Source organism: Chrysochloris asiatica, unplaced genomic scaffold (genome assembly GCF_000296735.1).
Source record: "Chrysochloris asiatica unplaced genomic scaffold, ChrAsi1.0 scaffold00440, whole genome shotgun sequence".
NCBI classification, from domain to species: Eukaryota; Metazoa; Chordata; class Mammalia; order Afrosoricida; family Chrysochloridae; genus Chrysochloris; species Chrysochloris asiatica.
This window is the reverse complement of record NW_006408958.1, coordinates 61,013-81,886: the sequence shown is the minus strand read 5'-3', so window position 1 is coordinate 81,886 and position 20,874 is coordinate 61,013. Positions and strand designations below refer to the sequence as shown.

The window sequence follows — 20,874 nt, the reverse complement described above, 5'->3', positions numbered from 1 at the left end:
CTTGCTCTATGGGAGTTATATAGAACCTGCTCTATGGGAGTTCAGAGCCATCTGGCTGGGAGCCACGCCAGTGTGAGATGGGGGCAGGCTATGCTGCTTTGGTGCTTGGATTTAAGTGGACTCAGTTCCAGACCTATAAAAGAACCACCAGACAGACCAGCATTTAATCAGTCACCCTGCTCCCAGCTTCCCTGTGATCATCACAGAAACTGAAGCCAGATCCATGAACTACTTCCAGATTGAGTGCCCTGAACACACATGATAACTTAGACCAATAGGCACTCCATTTAGAGCCAGGAACTGTGCTGTCACATCCCTTCCACATCCATCTTGTGAGCTCCTTGAATTGCAGAATCCCATCAGAGATGTCTCCCCTCTGGTTCCAACAATAGCACTGTTTGTTTTTACATATACAATAACTCCACAATGCCCTGGAGATAACAGACAATTTTGGCTCACATGAAGAAATGAGAGAATGACTCAAACAAATAACCAAGATGCTGAAAATAAAACATTTCTGAGAAAAAAAAGGTAATGGAATTAACTGAAAACTCAAAAGAATGATGTTTTAGTACCTTCAATGGATTGACAGAAAGGTCAGAAAATGCAAGGAGAACACAGAAAATTTTTCTAGAAGAATTCAGAAAAAACATTGCAAGAACCAATAGACAAAATAAATGCAAAATTGGAAACAATATAAAACCTGCAATTAGATATCCAGAAGATTGATACGAACATTTCTGAAGTGGGCTGTATGTTGAAAGGGCAAAGAAAAAGATGTAAAACAATGGAAGCCCAAATTAGTAAACTTGGAGATAAATCTCTCAATACTAGTATGCTAGAAGAACAATCAGTAAAAAGAATGAAAAAATTGAAAGAAAGCCTAAGAGTTATGTGGGACACCATGAAGAGGAATAATTTACGCGTTATTGGAATTTAAGAACAGGAAGAGACACTAAAAAGCACATAGAAAATCGTGGAAGAGTTGTTGGAAGAAAACTTCCCTAACATCATGAAAGACAAGAAGATAAGGATACAAGAAGCTTATTGAACCCCAAACAGGATAGATCCCAAAACAAAATCACCAAGACATATCATAATCAAACTTTCTAAATCAAAGACAAAAAATCCTGAGACTGCTCAGTGAAGTAAGAGTTACCTTCAAAGGTGAACCAATGAGACTAAGCTCTTATTTCTCAGTAGAAACCATGCGGGCAAGAAAGCAATGGGATCACATATACAAAACTCTGAAAGAAAAAAACTGCTAACTAAGAAACATATATCCAGTAAATATAATGGTGAAATTAGAACATTTCCTGATAAACAGAAATGAAAGGAATTTGTAATGACAAGATCAACTTCACAAAAAGATGCTAAACGGTGTTCTTTGGACAGAGAACCAACAACAACTTGAGGTTACCATACAAGATACCACCACCCAGAACTTAATCCAAATACAGAAGTATTTAAAGTAAAACAAACCTACAGGACTGAAAATAGGGAACCCAAGGTTTCAGTGTATAATGAAGTCAACTACAAGGCAAAAAAAAAAAAAAAAAAAGGGAATAGTATATATACAGAACTTCTAAATGGAAGTCAAGTAGATTTCAAGGTAAAACAGATTATTTTAAGCGGGAAAATTTGATAAGTTACAGGCTAAACTCAAAGAAAAATAATAAATTACAGAGTAATCTCAAAGAAAAAAATTCAAAAAAGAGGAACATCAGAAAGATTTAGTAGAATTAACACAACAGAAATGAAACTGAAAAGAAAAACCATATACAAAGTTTGGTACATACATACAACGGAATACTACAAAATGTTGAAGAATGATGATAAATCTGTGAAACACCTCACGACATGACTGAACCTGGAGAACTAATTATGCTGAGTAAAATCAGTCATTTACAAAAGGACAAATATTGTATGACACCAATGTTGTGAAAAGTTAAAAGGTTTTTCTTGATAAAAGAAACCATCTATGATGGTTATAGTAGGGGAGGGAAATTTATTTACTTGCTGGAGCAGTGGTGGGGAACATCAGCCCAGGGGCCATATGTTGTTGTTAGATGACATCAAGTCGGTACTGACTCATAACAACCCTATGCACAATAGAATGAAACACTACACAGTCCTGGGCCAACCTCACCATCATTGCTACACCAGAGCCCATTGCTGCTGCCACTGTGCCAATTCATTTCACTGGGGGTCTTCTTCTTTCTCTCCAACCTTCCGTTTTTCCAAACATGATATCCTTCTCCAGGTCCCTCATGACAATATGTCCAAAGTATGAGAGACAAAGTCTGGCCATCCTGGCTTCCAAGGAGCACTCTGGCTGCACTTCTTCCAACACAGATCTGTTTGTTCTTTTGTACTTGGTACTTTCAATATTCTCCTCCAACACCATAACTCAAATGTATTAATTCTTTTATGGTCTTCCTTATTCACTGTCCAACTTTCACATGCATATGAAGCTACTGAAGATACCATGACTTGAGTCAGGTGAACCTTAGTCCTCAAACTGACATCTTTGCTCAACACTTTAAAGAGGTCTTATACAGCAGATTTGCCCAATGTAATATGTCACTGGATTTCTTGGATACTGCTTCCATGAGTGTTGATGGTTGATCCAAGCAAAATGAAGTCTTTGACAACTTCAACTTTTTCCCCATTTATGTGGATATTGTTTATAAATCTAATAGTAAGGATTTTTGTTTTCTTTACATTGAAATGCAACCCATATAGAAGGCTGCGGGTTTTTTTTTTTTTCATCAGTAAGTATTTTATGTCCTCTTTGCTTTCAGCAAGCAAGGTTGTATCATCTGCATATCACAGGTTGTTAATGAGATTTCTTCCACTCCGGATGTCACTATTTTCTTCATATAATCCTGTTCCTCGGATTATTTGTTCAGCACACAGATTGAATAAGTATGCAAAATCATTTGCTCTGGCCCTGCCAAGGCAACCATGGTTCCAGCCATCACACTGTTGTTGTTAAGTGCTATTGAGTTGGTTCCGACTCATGATGACCCTGTGTAGGATTTCCAAGGAGCGCCTGGTGAGCTTGAACCGCTGACCTTGCGATTCAAATGGACTTTGCAATCCAGTGCATTAACCCACAGTGCCACACCAGGACTTTAACCATAACATTAGGGGTGAGTTAATTAAATGTTTGACAAATACAGCAGGCTAATTTTTAAGTCAATGATTTTGCATGCCCTGAAAATGATGTTATACATTTTGGCAAAACATTTGGGCTACAGTGTAGACACATGTTACCATGGGTGACAGGACAGGCAATATACAAGATGAAGGAAGCAAGGAGAGGAAAGATGAAGGTAGCGGGAGACACAGGGAGAAATGCAAGAACTAAAGTGAACAGAGGTAAATACTGCTGGAGGGGATTGCAACCATGTCATGAAGCAAAGTACATGATTTGCCAAATGTACAATTGATGATCTGCTCTGTAAGCCTTCACAATAAAAAGTTGGGGGCAAAAATAACATGAGCTGTCAGAGCAAACAAATCTGTCTTGGAAGAAGTGTAGCCAGAATGCTCCTTGGAGGCAAGGATTGTCTCTCATATTTCAGACATCTTATCAGGAGGGGCAGTCCCTGGACGTAATGCTTGATAAAGTAGAGGGTCAGAGAAAAAGATGACCCCCAATGAGATGGATTGGCACCATGGCAGCAACAATAGGCTAAAACATCACAACAATTGTAAGGTTGGCGCAGGACCAGGCAGTGTTGCATTCTGTTGTGTGTAGCTTCACTGAGTCAGAACCTACTCAACGACACCTAACAACACAGCTCCTATTCCTGTCCCATCTTGCTCTGCAGCAACTTCATCAGAGGCCACTATAGGTACACTTTCTTGTGCAGTTGTCAAAATGGCATGGGGGTGTCATCTGACCTCCTCTAACTTCACAAGAGGGAAGGAATATCAAGAGCATCAGCATTAGCCATCCAGGGCTGATCCAAGGAAAAGATCAGACATCCCTCCAACTCATCAAACTTTTTACCCATCCTGCCACCAGTGATTCCTCCTATGACATGTTCTAATTCTCTCCTGGGGTCAATAATCTGTTGCAATGATTGTTGCAATGGTCACACAGAATTTACAGACAATAATACAATTATGGGTTTTTTTTGGGGAAATAGTAGGTTACAATTCAGGATCAGAAACAACTCAGAATACCGTTCTTCAATCAGCAGTGCCCAAAGGAGGTAGGTCTCTTTGGCCCATGGCCCCTTGGCTTTTTAGCTTTACCCATAGTACTCAGAGCTACCCCACTCCACCAGCGAGCCACTTGCTCAAAGGACTCAGCTCTCTCATTGTGTGGCCTGGGAGTCCCACTCCTCTGTTTTGTGCTGATCTCCTGGTTCTGTGACTGTGTCTCACTGACTTTGGCATCACAGCTGGATAGAGGAGGCTCAGGGCAGGGATCGTGGGTTCAAAAGAAGGGTTCCACACCTGGCTCTTGTGGAAAGGAGATCCTCTTTTCTGCCTTTGTTGTTGTTAAGTGCCATCGAGTCGGTTCCGACTCATAGCGAGCCTGTATAAGGTTTCTGAGGAGCAGCTAATGAATTTGAACCACCAACCCTGCAGTTCAAACCAAACTGTTAATCCTGTGCATTATACCACAGCACCACAAGCTCTATTTGAAGCCCTGAAGTTGGGCGCTTACCACCCTTGTGGTAGAGGGCTGGGAATGCATACATTTATAAGCTCGTGACTCCTGGTGTACCCCTGTAGGATCAGCACTGGACTGTGAACCACAAGGTCAGCAGTTCACACCCACCAGCTGCTCCTCGGAAACCCTATACACGGTTGCTATGAGTCGGAATCAACAACAAGAACATTTAAGCCTAATGGGACCAACCCCATCTTAGGGTTCCATTTATTTTATTTGAATTGCCCAACACCCACAAAGGTGCCAAATATTTTGTTTACCTCATTAGCAAGCTATCCAGTCCTCAAGGTTGGCGGTTCAAAACTACCAGCTGCTCCTCGGAAACAGGGTTGCTATGAATTGGAATCAACTCAACAGCACTTAACAACAACAACAACCCACTCATTTAGTTACAAAGACTATAGCTAACAAGGCCATACCTAGCAAATGACTGCACTGCAGCAAATAAACAAACACATCTATGTCTTTTTCCCCATGTGAATGACAGCCTTCATACATGTTGTGCTGCGCCTAGCTTTTTAAATTTAACATGAGCTCATGAAGATTTTAGACAAGTTTTTAAGAGCCTCTTCTTACAGGCTGCATAAGATCGCATGGTACGAATGCATTGCAATGATGTAACCAGTTCCCTACCAATGGGCATTTAGTTGCTTCCAATCTGTTGCCATTGCAAGCATGTTACAGTTAATAACCTTGAACTTATATTCTTTTGCTCATGGACCAACAATATCTAGGTTAAAATCCTAGAAGTGGCCTTTCTAGGTCCAAGAGTGTGTATATTTGCCATCTTGGTCTTCACTGTGGGGTCGATCTCTTCACACGGTAACTACGACGAAGGTGCTTGTTTACTCTCAGCTTTTCAACACTGTGTTGACTGATACCTTGATTTTTTGCCCGTTTCACAGGTGACAAATGGTATCTCAGTTTAGTTTGGTTTTTCTCTAACTTTTAAATCACAAATGCGGTGCTCAGCCGTTTGGGGCCCTGGGACTCAGATGGATCCGCCTCTACCCGCTGCGGAGCTTTCTGATTGATGAGGGACACGGAGATGTAAACAGGGATCCACAAAACAGCTAGCAGTCTGAGACTAGCACTAGAAACTGAGGCGCAGGGCAAAGATCCTCCCGGAAGGCTCCTCGGAAGAGGTGACCTGGGTTGACCTCTGAAAGAAGGAAAGATGTTCCCAGAGAAAGAAGCTTGTAGGAGCAAAGGTCGTACGCCAGTGACTTTAGGCGGGTTGGAGCCCCTTTCTCCGCCAGCCCCTAGTCCACTGCGGATCTTTAAACCCCGCCCCCAGCCCCGCCCCTACGGTTAGGGAGGGGGAGGGCCAGACGCCTCTTTCTACCTCCCCGCGCTTTCTGCGGGGGAGGGGCGTGAGAATGTGCGGGGTGGTAGTGGGGCGGGGGTTGGGGTGGGGGGGGACGGGAAGGAGCTGGCGTCGCCATGGCAACTAGGCCGGTGGTCTGGCCTTGAAGACCCGGGAGGGATGGGAGGAAGAAGCGAGGGAAGGGAAGGCTGCACTATGGGCTCCGCGGGCGGACCCGGGTCTCCTGGGAGGAACTGGGAAACACCAGGCAATTCTCACTGTTGGTTGCTGGTGGCGCAGGCGCTCGTGTGTGTCTGCGAAGTTCTCCGGGTGAGAGTACCAGTGCGCGTCTGGGTCTGTGCCTGAGTGTGAGCGTGCGCACGTGGGCACAGGCGTTTGCACGCGGGAATGCCCCTGCAAGATATGTGTGCCGGCCGGCGTGCCCATGAGTGTGTGTGCACGCGCACACGTGTTCGTGTGTGCACTCGGGTGCGCTCCCCGGCGAGTCCGGGCGGGCGAAAGAGGCCCTCCCCGCCCCCCGCCGCCTGCGCCGGCTGCATCCTCCCTCCACCTCGCTCACCCCCTCCTCCCCGCACTTTTTCCTGCTCCCTCCCTCTCGACGCGCACAGCCGGACTCCGCGCTCTGCTGCTCGCTGGCCGCCCGGGGAAGCGCCGGCCGCCACCGCCCAGCCTGCACCCGCTGTCCCCCCAGTGCCCGGGCACCTGTTGGACGTACCGAGACAGGTGCAGGGGGCTGGGCCGACGTGGGCTTGAGGGTGAGGGTGAATGTGCGCGTTAGCCTGTGTGTGCCTGCGGGGGTGTTCCGCTCTCCAGCGGCTGCAATATCTGGCTTCCAGGGGAGCCAAGCTCAGGGGTAGGCATCTGAGGCAGGGGTCCCCACGTTGGCTGGAGGGAGCGATCAGGCGGGCTGGCAGGCATATGAATGGAGGGACAGTGAGCTCACTGAGTCTAGAGGGGTGGGCTTGGTGCAGAGGGATGGACAGAGCCTCCCAGGGACCGATGAGGGAGGGCAGGGCGTGAAGCCAAACCGGAACCCAGAATGCCAAAAGGACCATTTAGAACTAAGTGGGCAAGACTGAGGTGAAACCAGAGACTATCTTGAGGGGAGTGGGCTGGCAACCCAGCCACTTGTGGGCAAGATCTGGGGTCTGGAGGACCCAGGCCTCTTGCCTACCCAGCGGCTGGCATAGGCTAACCTCTGCCTCATGCCCAGTAAGGGAGGCAAGTGAGGACCCCCGGCCAGCAGATGACAGGTATGAGACAGAGCCCTGGACTCAGGCTCTCTCCCCTCTCCCCCAGCAGGGTGCTGCATGAGGGGCCGAAAGGGTGACCGCATGACCATCAACATCCGGGAGCACATGGCTATCAATGTGTGCCCCGGACCCATCCGGCCCATCCGCCAGATCTCGGACTACTTTCCCCGCAGGGGAACAGGACCAGAAAGTGGGGGTGGAGGCTGCGGGGAGGCTCCTGCTGGCCTGGTGCCCCTGGCCCTGGCCCCCCCTGTGGCTCTCCTTGGGCCCACCACGCCTGAGGATGGAGCTGAGATCGACAACTATGACTCAGATGAAACCAGTGAGTCTGGGGGCATAAAGAGCCTAGAGCGTTAATGGGGGCCTCCAGGCTTGTGAGGAGAGGACTGGGCCTTGTAGGGTGCGTATGCAGGGGGTGGTGAGCAGGCGGCGGCACTGCCCCCACAGCTGCAGGCAGTGTGGGGGGGATTATTGCCTCAGCAAGGCAAAATAGTCAATATTTCTGCTGAACCACTCAACCACCCACACAGCCCCAGTTGTGGCCTAGCCAGGGACCCAGACAGACAGATAGACAGACACACATGCCCACTCATTTTCTTGCACACATGCTCCCAGGCTGACAGACACACAAACACACCTTCACAGCTGACATCTGCTCGTCCCATTTGTCTTACACACCTGTCTTTATACCCACCCTGACTCCAAGGTCTTTCCCCTCTTCTCCAGCCGCCTTGGGCATGTTGGAGTTTGATCTTCTCTATGACCAGGCCTCCTGCACGCTGCATTGTCGTATCCTCAGGGCCAAGGTGGGTGTTCCCAGCACCTGCAAGGGTGAGTTTCCATCTTCCCAGGCCTGACCCCTGACTTTCCCCACCCCCCTTCTTGACTCTCCACACCTTAAGGATCCAGCTCTGCAGAGAGAGGCAGAGGCTGGCACCCACAGCAATTTTGTCCTCCCTTCCTGCCCAGGGCCTCAAGCCCATGGATTTCAATGGCCTAGCCGACCCCTACGTCAAGCTGCACCTCTTACCTGGAGCCTGCAAGGTAAGGGCCTCCTCCCTCCCTGGCTTATCCCAACCTGTGGGTCTGTCCTGCCTTCAACCCCTGAACATCCAGGAACATTTACAACTCTTTGTCCCCACACTCCAGGCCAATAAGCTCAAAACCAAGACTCAGAGGAACACTCTGAATCCCGTATGGAACGAGGACCTGACCTACAGTGGGATCACGGATGAGGACATTACCCATAAGGTGCTCAGGTGAGTGCTTCATGCTCCTTGTGTGTTCCCAAAGTCCTCAGGTAGCACTGCCTGGGGACAGCTGACCCTGGAACCTTCTTTAGTGGCTCATCTCCCCACTACCTCTCCATTGCTTTTGACAGCAGACCCAAAGGTTTCTCTGGTATTGTTGTTAACTGCTGTGGAGAGTCGGGTTCCGACTCATAGCCACCCTGTATAGGGTTTTCCAGAAGCAGCCGGTGAGTACTGCTCCTCAAAAGCAGGGCCCCCTCCCCTCTGATTGGTCAATTGCCTGACTCCTGACCTTTGTCTTCCACATAGAAAGTGCTACCTGTCCCCTTAGAAAGTGCTACCTGTCCTCCTTCAGGCCAGCTGAACTTCCATTCATCATTTGCAGTTCAGCCTCTTCCTGAAGGTTTTCTGTCACCAGAGCCCCTTCTCTGAGCCGTACCCTAAGTCAAACCTTTGCAGCTGCTTCCTCTGCTCCCTAAATTCCCTAAAAATCTCTGAGTGAAGTCTTCAGGGGCAAAGAACTTCCTCCCTCATCCCAGGAGATGGAGCTGTGGGGAGCATTCCTCAGGCCAGCCAAGGCAGAACCCAGGCTGATACCTGTGTGGGCAGAAGGGAGCCCTGGGAAGTTTTGCAGCATGGTCAGGACTTTGGTTAAGAGATCACATTGGAGGTGATGAGCTATGGAGGTAGATTAAGGCAGAAATCGGAAAGCATTAGATTCCAATGTGAGAATTGAGCTTTGAAGGGAACACACATTTCCCTAGTGGTGCCCAGCCTGGCCAAGCCTTTTACGTTCATTGCATTTGCTCCTCAGATAGCTTTAACCCCAACCTACTGCCAGCCGGTCCTTTCAGACTCAGTAGCGACCCTTACAGGCTGTAAATCTTTACTCATCTGTGGTGTATCATCCCCCTACCTCCCATTTAGCCTTTACCTCTCCCTTGTTTTTGACAAAAAACACACACAAAAAACCTACATTTTTCTTGTGGTGTGGTGCTGTATAGCTTTAGCACCGGACTGTTAATCACAAGGTCAGCGATTCAAACCTACCAGTTGCTCCTTGGAAATCCTATGCAGGGTCACTATGAGTTGAAACCGACTTAATAGTGCTTAACCACCACCACCACCTTGCAGTTAGCAGTTCAGTGCTTATCCTACAGCACGACCAGAATCAAATAGCTTTAGCAGGTGGGAACTGAGGATCAAGGAGGTTAAGTGATTTGCCCAAGGTCACACAGGTTAAGTGGCAGAGCTAGGATTTGACCCCTCCCTGTTTCACAAGGGAGTCCTAGTGTGGCACTGTAGGCTAATGCGCTGGACTGCAAGGTTGGTTTGAACCACAAGGTCGGTGGTTCAAGCTCACCAGCTGCTCCTCAGAAACCCTGTACAGGATCGCTACTAGTCGGAACCGACTCAATGGCACTTGTTTCCCAAGGAGCTCTGGTGGTGTAGTGGGTTATACCCTGGGCTGCTACCCACATGGCAAACAGTTTGATTCTACCAGCTACTCCATGGGAGAAACAGGCTTTCTGGTTCGTGGGTTTATAGCCTCAGAAACCCTACATAGGGCCGCTGTGAGTTGGAATGAACTTGATAGAGGTTCTGTGTCACACAGCTGCTTAACAGAGCGCTCACAGCAGAAGGACGCATGGGGGCTGCAAAGGGGACAGAGAGAAGTCAGTGTAATGCTTGGTCCATCTTCCTGCTCTGGGGAGAGCTCAGGAGTGGAGACAAGGCCCTCCTAGCTCTTACACCACACCCACTAGTGTGCACCTGGCCCCTCGGGTCATCCAGATCTGAGGAGTGAATGAGCAGAGAGGGACTAAGGGCGGTTCCTAGCCAGAGCACGGAGCTCCCCTTACTGCCCTGTGAGGAAGCCCATTTCACAGCTGAGATGCAAAGACTACTGAGGACAAAGCTGGGACCAGCTGTGGGCCCTCAGTTCGGTCCAAGCACCTTTCTCCCACACTGGAGCAGGGCTCAGGTGACTGACTGCAGTTCCCTGCCAGGATCTCCGTCTGTGATGAGGACAAGCTGAGCCACAATGAGTTCATCGGGGAGACCCGGGTGCCCCTCCGCCGCCTCAAGCCTTCCCAGAAGAAACACTTTAATATCTGCCTTGAGCGCCAGGTCCCGGTCTGTGGGAAGGAGGGGGGCTTCAGGGATGTCAGGGGGTGGGGTCACTGGGAAGGCCAACTGTCCAGAATCTTCTCTCTGCCCCTAGTTGGCCTCACCCTCTTCCATGTCGGCAGCACTGCGAGGCATCTCCTGCTACCTGAAGGAGGTGAGGTGCCTCAGAGACCACGTGTGGGTGGGGTCTGGTGGAGGACCTGGGCTGACCTCTGTCCTGCCCTATCTCCCCCCTACCCCCTGTAGCTGGAACAGGTGGAGCAGGGCCCTGGGCTGCTGGAGGAGCGTGGCCGCATCCTGTTGACCCTTAGCTACATCTCTTGTCGCCGGGGGCTGTTGGTGGGCATTGTGCGCTGTGCCCACCTGGCTGCCATGGACGTCAATGGCTACTCAGACCCCTACGTCAAGACGTGAGCCCTTGCCCTGAGACCCACCCTCCCCTCCCGGGGAAGCCTGGACCTTCCCTAACAGCCCCTCCCTCCAGGTACCTAAGGCCAGACGTGGATAAGAAATCCAAGCATAAAACATGCGTGAAGAAGAAAACCCTAAACCCGGAGTTTAATGAGGTAAAAGGCGGTAGGGGCCCCAAAGGGAGGCGAGGTGGTCTGGAGGAGTGGGCCAGGCCTGATGGCCAGTGCTGCCCTCTCCCCAGGAGTTTTTCTATGAGATGGAACTCTCTGCTCTAGCCACCAAGACTCTGGAGGTCACAGTGTGGGATTACGACATTGGCAAATCCAACGACTTCATTGGTGAGGGGAGGAGCCCAGCTGGGTGGTGCTAAGGAGGGCAGACTGGCATCAAGCTGGGCCCTGATCTTATCTGCTCTACCTGCTCCTCAGGTGGCGTGTCCCTGGGGCCAGGCGCCCGGGGGGAGGCCCGCAAACATTGGGGTGACTGCCTACAGCAGCCGGATGCAGTCTTAGAGCGCTGGCACACCTTGACCAGCGAGCTGCCCCCTGCAGCTGGGGCCTTGCCCTCAGCTTGAGCAGGCCTGCTACTCCTGGCAAAGCCCCTGGAGCTGCAGCCAGCGGCCAGCACCCAACCTTCGCACGACTGTGTTGCACGTTTACACGGGGTGGGTTGTCCCTGCCCCGCACTTCCTGTCTTATTTTGTGAGAGTCTCCGTGACCTGTGGGCCTGTCTTCTCTGGTGAGGGACCTGGAGATCTGTATTCACATATGCAAACTTCCAACTTCCTCCTGCCTGCCAGACAAGGACATGCAAATATGCAACCACCCACCCAACCTGGGCACCTTTGGTGGGGGGAGTCCTATCAGTACCCTGTTCCCAATGCTGCCTGCTCCTCCCTCCTGCCTCCCCAGGCTGCCTGTCCCCCCTCCTTACAGGGAGGGGCTGGATTAGGGGGGGCCTTGGAGGAGGAGGATGTTTCTGAAAAAGGAAAGGACTCAAAACAAGATGAAAAAGAGCCACCCTTTTATTATAGTGTCTTCATGAAAACCGAGCCCTGGAAGCTGCCCTCTTGTAGGGGTGGCCCCTGCAGGACCTCTGCCTGCCTGAGAGGTGGCAGATGCTCCCAGGCCACTCCTTTCAATAAATAACTGTCCCCGGGATGGGCCCTGCCCACCCTGCTGAGGGCCTACCTTCCCGGGTGACATCGTGCATGTTTACGCCTTTTCTGATTGTGTCAGTGGCCGAAGCATGGCAACTGGGTGTCAATAAATGTCTCTGAGGAAGCGGGGCTCCTGGTGTGCTAGCAGGGCGGGGCCGGGTCACTCGGGGATGTCAATCACCAGGTCATCGTCCCCGTCCAGGGCATCATCACCACTGCCTGCGTCGCTGAACATCTGCCGAGGGACGGTGCTCAGGATCGTGGGGGGGGGCATCTTGGGAGGGGGCAGTGGGGCCAGGGCTGCCCCCACCCCAGCCCCTCGCCCTGGAAAGGTCAGTGGCCCTCCCACAGGGCAGTCGGGGGGTCCCACCGCCATCTGCAGCAGGGGGAAGAAACACAGGGAAGGCTTGTCAGGGGGGTGCTCTGGGGCTCCTGGATGGGGATGGGGGTTGGGCACTGCCCCCTAGGGCAGTTCTGGGAATAGGGGAAGGGGCAAAGGCTCATTTAAGGGATAGTGGAGACAGGGCCTGCCCCCACCTCAGCCCCTTCTGAGCCTCCAACCAGCAAGTGCCTGGGGGTGAGGGGTGGTGATGGAGGTGGTGATGAGGATGGGGTTTTACAGGAAACCGGGCCAGAAACGCTGGCCCTCCCTCCCCAGGGAGGCCCCTGGCTGCTCCTGTTAACAGCAGAATCTGTCAGCTTGGAGGGCCAGCCAGCTGGCCTAGCTGCCAGGCCCCTCACATAACACCTGCTGCCACTGCTTCCTGGCTGGCCGCCTCTTGTAGCACTGACTGGTTTGGTGGAGGGTATCATAGGCCACCTGAGCCCCCTCCCCCTTTCTGAGGCATCTACTTCCTGTGTCTTGGGGGGCCCCTCCTCGGGATCCCCGTAGCCACTGGCCTAGGCCAGGCCCTCCTCTCAGCTCACCTGGGCTACGGTACCAGCCTCCTAACTGGACTCCCTGCCTTCAGCCTCTCCCAGCTCCAGCTCCTCCTCCATACTGCCGCCAGAGAGGTCTCTCTACAACACAAACCTGAGCATGTCATTCCCCCGTCAAGGGCCTCCTGGCGCCTCGCTCTAGGCACAGGCAGGCGGCAGACCTGGGCTGGAGGGTCCCCCTCTACTTGTCCAAGTTCTGCTTTGTCCTCTGAGGCTGGGAAGTGGCCTCTGTCCTGCCCAACCCTCTGCCCCACTCCCCCTGCCAGGTCAGTAGGAAGCCTCCCTATGGAGCATTCTCCAGGGCCCTGCTGACAGCCCTCATGCTTTGCCTGCAGTTACAAACTGTGTTTTTAGAACCTACTGCGTACCAAGTGGATTCTGTTAATGATCTCTGACCCTCATGCCCACCCTGACCGGAGGAGAGATGATCTGCCAGAGGAGGAAACAAGCTTAGAAACAGTGATTAAGGAACAGGCTGTGTCCAGTCCAGGGCAAAGATGACAGGAAACACTTGTGTGGTCTCTACAATGGTCCATTTGATTGTCTAAGACACTCAGCTTTTATGGTCTCCTCTCTGCTTCTCTAAGAGCCCCTAACCTCATCACTCTTCCTTCAGAGTTGGTACTTCATGGGTCAGAAGGCCCAGCTCTGAAGTCCCCATGCACCCAAAGTGCCAGGTACTCACGGACACATGGGAGCAGATACACATGCACAAGGGCATCTGCTTGAGGACTGTCCCCTCTGGCCTCCACCTCTCCTTGGCCCAACACTGGCCTGAGCTCACTCAATGGCTTCTTCAGCATGGCCAATAGCAGCTACTGTTTATCTCTGATTTTACTAGGAATCAGGTATTCGACTGCTTTCCACCCCTTTGCTCATTCTATCCCACAGTGACTCCACTTGACAGGTTGAGGCTCAGAGTTGATGACATGCCCAAGGTCATGGAGTGAGTCAGTGGAAGAATGGGATTCACATTCCTGTTTGTCTGAGGCCCAAGCTCTGAGCTGATCTGCTCGGTCTTCACCTCTTTTCCTCCCTCTTCTCAGCCCTGTTACCTCCAGTCTCTTCACACCAGGTCACTCAGGAATGTTCAGTGGCTCCCACTGTCTTGTACCCCTGGCATGCAAACTTGGATTCTGGGTGTTGAGGTCATCTATGATTGGGTGCCATCTTCTCTTTCTTTCCAAGGTTACTCGTCCTTTTCACTGCTGCTCCAGTCTACACACTTTCTCCACATCTCTTGTCTTCGTGACCACTACACTCCCTCAGCCTAGACTATCCAATTCCACTTAGCCTGTACTCAGATGCTACTTCTTCGTTGAGGCTTTCCCTGACTTGTCTCCTACCCCCTATGCACGGCAATAATGTAGGCCCCCTCCCAACCAACGTTTTCTTTCACCTATGTAGAATTTAGCTACCAGACATTCCTTTACTTCAGAACCCAGCATCAACCAGAAAACGTCAACCCTCTGTGCCTACGCCATCTCACACTCCCACCTCCCAGGCTTCACTGTTCACCTTCTCAGCCACTCTGCCCCATCGGCCAGAGGCTAATACCCTGCTGAGTAGAGCAGAGGGCCATCATTCTCACCCCTGTCACACAGGGCCAAGGTCACACAGGGCATCAACACCAGAGCTAGGATTACAACTCCAGAATCCAAACTCCTAATCACCACAAATGGGGCTTCCTGTTTCACCTCTGGCTCCAGAGCCTGAGTCTGCAACCCACTCAATTCGAGAGTTACCCAGCCTGGTCCCTTTGCAACTTTGATCCAGGGTTGTCTTCAGTGACGCCTCTCATTTCTCCTGAGCCTCAGTGGCCAGACGACTTCTCCAACCACACTCTGCCTTGAATGATCACATGTCACCACAATTATGACTTCCGTATATACATCCCTGTCAACCTCAGATGCCCTTTCCAGAAAGCTGATCAAGAGGACCTGAGCCAAACTCCTCATCTTCCCTCTAAACCCTGCTCCCTCCATCAACCTCGCCATCGCAGGTAAAGGTAACTGTGCTATATAAGCACTGGATTGCTCTGCAAGGTCGGTGGTTCAAACCCACCAACTGCTCCTCAAAACCCCTATACAAGGTTGTGACTCTGAACCAACTCCACGGCACTTAACAATAGGCTAAAGAGCCACCTTGATTCCTTTAGAAAGCCGTGCAGCTCATTCTTCCAAACATGAATAGTCCACCCTCAGCTTCCCCCCAGGTACTTGGCTCATTGAAGTGGCCTCTTCCCTGGGACCTATCTCTACCCTGCTGTCCTTCCCTACCCCTCGCCCAGCAGTCTCCAGCCAAGCAGCCTCAGGAATCTTGGTCAGACCCCTCTTCTGCTTGACCTTTCCACTGGCTCCTGAGTTCAGTCACAGTACCAGCAAGGACTTGACAAGGCCCACCCCAGTCCTGCCCCTCAGATACGAATCCGACCTGTTCTCTGATCACCCTCTTCTCTCATTCCCCGTCAGGCACTCTCCTCAGGGCCTTTGCACTGGTTGTTTCCGCTGACTGAAACACCTTCCGGGCAGCCACGTGGCTTGCTGTCATTTCCTTTAAGCCTCACATAAAAGAACGTTCCAGACTACTCAATCTTCAATGCCAGCCCCTGCTCTAGACATAAAGAGTGCTGCCCACTCTTTATGGATGTCTATTCACTGCTCCGTTTATTGACTCCGCGAGCTCAGGGACTCCCATCTCTCTATTCATTACTGTTATCTGCAGCGCCTAGCACAGTGCCTGGCCCGTAGGAGCACTCAAACCACTTGTGGAGTCAATCGACTTTGATCAGAAATAGAGGCCTGGAGGGTCAGCTCAAAGAGACCTGTGCAAGCTCACGTGGTGTTTAAGCAGTAGAGCCTTGGCTGGATCCTAGGCCCCACCACACTTTCCCATTCTCTGGGCTGCCTGGCACCTCACAACATCCCAGTAGGTGAAAGCCACACCTTGCTGCTGGCTACACTGGGGCAGTATGAGAGTTGGCCCCAGGAGACCTAGCTCTGGTTCCTTAGGTTGCTGTTGCCCAATTGGTGTCCACAAGCAGCTCTGGGCATGACTGCTCTATGCCACCCGAGTGCCTAGCCCCGGCTGGAGCCTCAGTATCCCGATCAGTCATTCAAAGGTCTACAGGCCCCCAGACCCTGGATGCCTCCCTTAGATGACTGTCCTCCGGCCGCTCTGAGCCCTCCCTGGCCTCCCCAAATCAGGGTACCTTGAGTTTCCGGGGCAGGCGGGGCCGTTTCTCCCGCTTGGGCCTCAGGGGGCTGGGCTCGGGCAGCTGCAGGGCCAGGTAGTCAGAAGGGAATGGGGGGTAGGTAGGGGAAGCCAGCTGCTGCGGCAGGAGTGAGGAGATGGACATGGGAAATGGAGTGGATTGGGGTGGGGGTGAAGGGGAGAAATGCAAACACAGGGAGAATGGAAAAACAAAAGAGGTGGTGATGAGAGCCGTCCTATGGCTCCTGAGAAGGGGAGGGGGCAGCAGAAGGACTCTGTCCTGGGCTCTGCTCTCCCCAGTCTACACCAGTCCCCTTCCCCAGAGAGAGGAAGTGGGCAGCCCCCACTCACACCCTCCAGGGGGAGCGTGCTGGCCACATCCAGACAGATCTCCACAGAGCTGGGCCCTCTGTCCAAATGACACCCGCCTTATTCCTGGACACCTTAGTTCACCAAGTCCCACCCTGGACCCCAACTCACCGAGCTCAGGTATGGGGAGGGGGCCCCAGAGGCCTGAAGGGGAAACCCTGTTGAAGGAGGCAAGGAGAGGCTGGAGGGGGAGGGAGCACCTCCCAGCGGAGGGCTTCTCTTCCTGGAGAAAGGACAGGGAGGGGGTCAGAGGCAGCTGGGAGGACAGGTGTCAGTCCTTGCCCTCCCCAGAGAGGAATGCTGGCTTTCTCTCACCTCTTGGGGACTGGTGTGTCCGACAACTTGGGTGTCCCCTCTGTCTCACTGTTATCTGAAGATGCAGTGGCATCGGAGTCTGTGAGGGGAGAGGGCTGGTTTACTGAGGGTGGGGGGTCCCAGTCTACCCCATACCCCTGAGGGTATTAACTTCAACTCCACAAAAAGGCAGAGGAATCCGACTCCTCAAGTGGTATACAACGCTATTCTGGGGAGGCCTCCAGCTTCTTAAAATCCTTGATTCCTACTTCCTGTCCGTGACAGCATCTTTGACTCAGCAGCTACTCCTCAGAAACCCTACAAAGGGTTGCTGAGTCGGAACGCGCTCCACGGCACTTAACAACAAGTACTCTACTGGCTATTTTACATTCACTGTCTTTCTGCATCTTGGAAACTAAGGAAGGGATGAGGCTTCAAAACTACCCTGCCAAAACCACTCTCCTTACCAAGCCCAGAATGACCTGAAATGTCAACCTGGTCACAGCCCTCCTGACGACGTCTCCGCTGTCTGCAGGCACTTGAAATGCTTTTAACTTTGTCTTACTCTACCTTTCTGGTCTCCTACAAAAACTGAACTCTTTAGATCACTTTGAACTACTTCCTCAAGAAAGGCATTTACTTCCCAGTTACGTGCCACTGCTTAAAAGGCTTCTCGTTCACTCAGCAAGTAACTGCTACACATGATACATGCTACTCTCAATTTCTCTTCGAGGACACCGCTGGCCCAAGTCACCATCACTGTTGGAGTTTCCAGAGCACTCTCCTCACACTGCGCTAAGAAGTATCATGTGTGGCTTTCTCCCTGACCAGAATGTAGTCCACTCCAGGACAGAAGTGGTGGGTTACGTCTCTGGTACACCATGGGCACGATAGGTTCCTTCATCTTCTGTCCTAACTTCCCCTCAACCAGGTTGTTAGTTAGAAGATCTTAGGCAAGGAATAAGCAAGGAATGAGAGGCTTAAGATAAAAGCCAAAGTTTTTGCCATGACCTATACAATCTGGCCCCCGCCTATTCTCTGATCTACCTATTGTCCTCTTAAAATCTGCAAATAAATGCCCCAATAAAGCATTATTTATAAAACCAAACAGCCTGGCTGCTAGTAGTTTGCTGGTTCCTGCTCCAAACCAATGTTTAGAGGTGAGCGGATGTGACGTGGCTGCTGGAGCCCCCACAGTGGAACAAGGCCCACCTCAGGGACTTTTTCAAACTGTGGATCTCTACTCACTGATGGGTCATGAAATCAATTTAGTGGTTTGCAGCCATCATTAAAAGAAGAAAAAAGGAAAAGTCTAAAAAGTATCAGGATGAATTGCATGTAGTGAGTGATCTTAACACACCTCCACTCAACTTTATTTTGGATGCTTTTGAGTGGTCTGCAAGTCAAGATGGCTTTTTTTATTTTTAAATTTTGGGAAAAAAAGAATCAAAAGAAAATTATTTCATGACACGTAAAAATGACAAAGAATTCAAACTTCAGTGTCCATAAACAGAGTTTTATTGAGATACAGCCACAATAATTGATTTACATATTTCCTATGGCTGTTTTTGCACCACAACAGCAAGCTGACACAGCCTGTGGTGTGCTGGTGGTGATTACGTGCCTTGGAGTCGGTTCTGACTCACAGCGACCCTGTATAGGGTATCTGAGACTGTAAATCTTTATGGGAGCAGAAACCTTCCTCTTTCTCCTGTGGAGCGGCTGGTGGAATTGAACTGCTGACCTTGCAGTTACCCGTCCAACAAACAACCCACTATGCTACCAGGGCTCCCCGTGACAGAGTCTGTTGTTGTTGTTAAGTGCCATCGAGTTGGTTCCGACCCATAGCGACCCTGTACTGGGTTTCCAAGGCTGTAAATCTTTACGGGAGCAGAAAGCCTCATCTTTCTCCCCTGGAGCGGCTGGTAGTTTCGAACTGCTGACCTTATGGTTTGCAGCCCGATTCATCACCACTATGTTACCAGAGCTCCTTGTGACAGAGCCTGTAAGTCCCAAAAAAAAAAAACAAAAACAAAAAACCATCTAGTTCTTTACAGAAAAAAATTGATCAATTCCTGCTCTACACCAATCTCTACCAAGTAGCCTGTAGCCTGTCTCCTTTCAAAGCCCTTCCTTATTGTTAAGTGCCCAGGAAGAGATTCCTGCTCATAGCATAGGGTTTCCAAGGAGCAGCTGGTGGGTTTGAACTGCCAGTCCCTTGGTCCGCAGTCCACTGCTTATCCCACAGCGGGACAACAGGCGCCCTTACCACTGTCTAATCTAGCACTATGTCTTTACTTCTTACCACCATCCCCCGATAGACTATGAATTGTGAGGTCAAGGGCCTGTTCATCTTAGCTATTGCTGTACCTCTGTTCCAAGCACAGTGTCTGAGACACAGTATATGCTCAATAAATACTTGAGTGGGAGAATGGTAGGGGTGGAGAGTTAAGTTAAAGGACCCTGGCGAGGCTGCGCAGCCCTGCAAAGCCTAAAAGGAGAGGCCCAGGCAGCTTGCTGGAAGACCAGAAGCTACATCCTCTGTCAGTTTCTCATGCCCGTGCTCACCCGAAGAGTCTTCATCCACGTTCTCGTACTGCAGAAGTCGGTCCAAGAGGAAACTAAGGGAAGAGGTGGGGAGAACAAGTGTTTATTCCCATCTCCGAGACGCTCTCCTGGGTCCTCTCCTTGCTAGTTACCGGCTGAATCTTCAACACAGCTTCCAGGCAGACACTAGGCACTTGTGGTCCTATTCCCGGACGGGGTCCGAAAGTGGATCCACACAAGCGACAGCACCACCTCCTCCCCCAGTGCCTCACCTCTTGTCCCGGGACACCTTCAGTAACTTCCTCTGCGCCTTCCTCAGCTCCTCCTGGAAGCACTCGTGTTCCTGCACCATAGTAAAGATGGGCGCTGATCCAACGGTCGTACAGGGCCCCAGAGGCCAGCTTTCTCCACCCTCTTTACACATGGGTAAACTGAGGTTCTCTCAGCGTCAGGCCTTACCACCCCACCATCTCTTCACAGCACTCACGTAAATGAGAAATTTGAGCTTTCGCTTCAGGTTCCGATATTTCTTTTTGTAGTCCACCTCGCCGTCCGCCGGCCCGTTCATGACCAGCCGCTGGAGCAGCGGCCCAGAGTCCGTAGTCCCGCTAGCTCCAGCCGGCTCAACCCGATCTCGACTTCCGGAGATTCTGCAGGACTCTGCCCACTGGACTACAACTCCCGGCGCACTCAGCGACCAGAGAGCGTAAGCATACCGACTGTCCTTATGGGAAATACCGGGAAAGGAATGTGGCTTGGAGTGGCTGCGCTACAGATAGCGTCGCCGTGACGCGATTATGTCAGAAAGATGGCGGACGCTGGAGAGTGTTGTTCCTGATTGAAATGAGTTTGCAGATTTGAAACCACAAAAGACTTTCCTCCAGCCAGGGCTTTCTAGGCTTCTTGCGAGAATTCCCCCGCTTTTTTTTTTCTGCCTTTTGAAATAACATAGCTGGTACCTATGGCATAGCTGGTGCCCATGTCCAGGCACCATGAAAGCCGCGTCGCGCACTGATTACGTCACATAAAGGTTGCGGGCGCCCAAGCGGTTTCAAGTCACTTTTACATTCGTTATAAAAGAGAAACCTCGATGTTCTCCAATTACCGGAGGGGGGGGTGGGGGTAGCAAAGCAAGATTTGGCTAGCAAACTTCTTGATTCAAGTAGCCGAAAACCGAGACCTAACGAATTCTTGCGATATGGTGCTACGGGCTTGCGCGTGCGCGACCTCCTGTCAAACGTGCTGACGGAGGCCGAGAAGTAAAAAGGCGGGAGCCACCAATCCCGGCT

General features: G+C 51.2%; 2 protein-coding genes across 2 annotated transcripts; one reads left to right on the top strand and one right to left on the bottom strand.

Annotated features, from left to right (window-relative positions):
• The first annotated feature begins 7,321 nt into the window (after positions 1-7,321).
• DOC2A (double C2-like domains, alpha) lies at positions 7,322-11,638 on the top strand. The gene is made up of 10 exons (XM_006877023.1): positions 7,322-7,595; positions 8,000-8,079; positions 8,243-8,317; positions 8,423-8,532; positions 10,533-10,659; positions 10,748-10,807; positions 10,900-11,063; positions 11,138-11,219; positions 11,306-11,402; positions 11,493-11,638. The coding sequence occupies exons 1-10, from the start codon at positions 7,331-7,333 to the stop codon at positions 11,636-11,638; spliced, it is 1,206 nt and encodes a 401-aa protein (XP_006877085.1). The 5' UTR covers positions 7,322-7,330.
• A 745-nt stretch (positions 11,639-12,383) lies between these two features.
• INO80E (INO80 complex subunit E) lies at positions 12,384-20,239 on the bottom strand. The gene is made up of 7 exons (XM_006877022.1): positions 20,073-20,239; positions 19,858-19,928; positions 19,607-19,659; positions 17,060-17,138; positions 16,856-16,967; positions 16,374-16,490; positions 12,384-12,599 (listed from the first exon to the last, which is right to left on the bottom strand). The coding sequence occupies exons 1-7, from the start codon at positions 20,151-20,153 to the stop codon at positions 12,384-12,386; spliced, it is 729 nt and encodes a 242-aa protein (XP_006877084.1). The 5' UTR covers positions 20,154-20,239.
• Between the last annotated feature and the right edge of the window lie 635 nt (positions 20,240-20,874).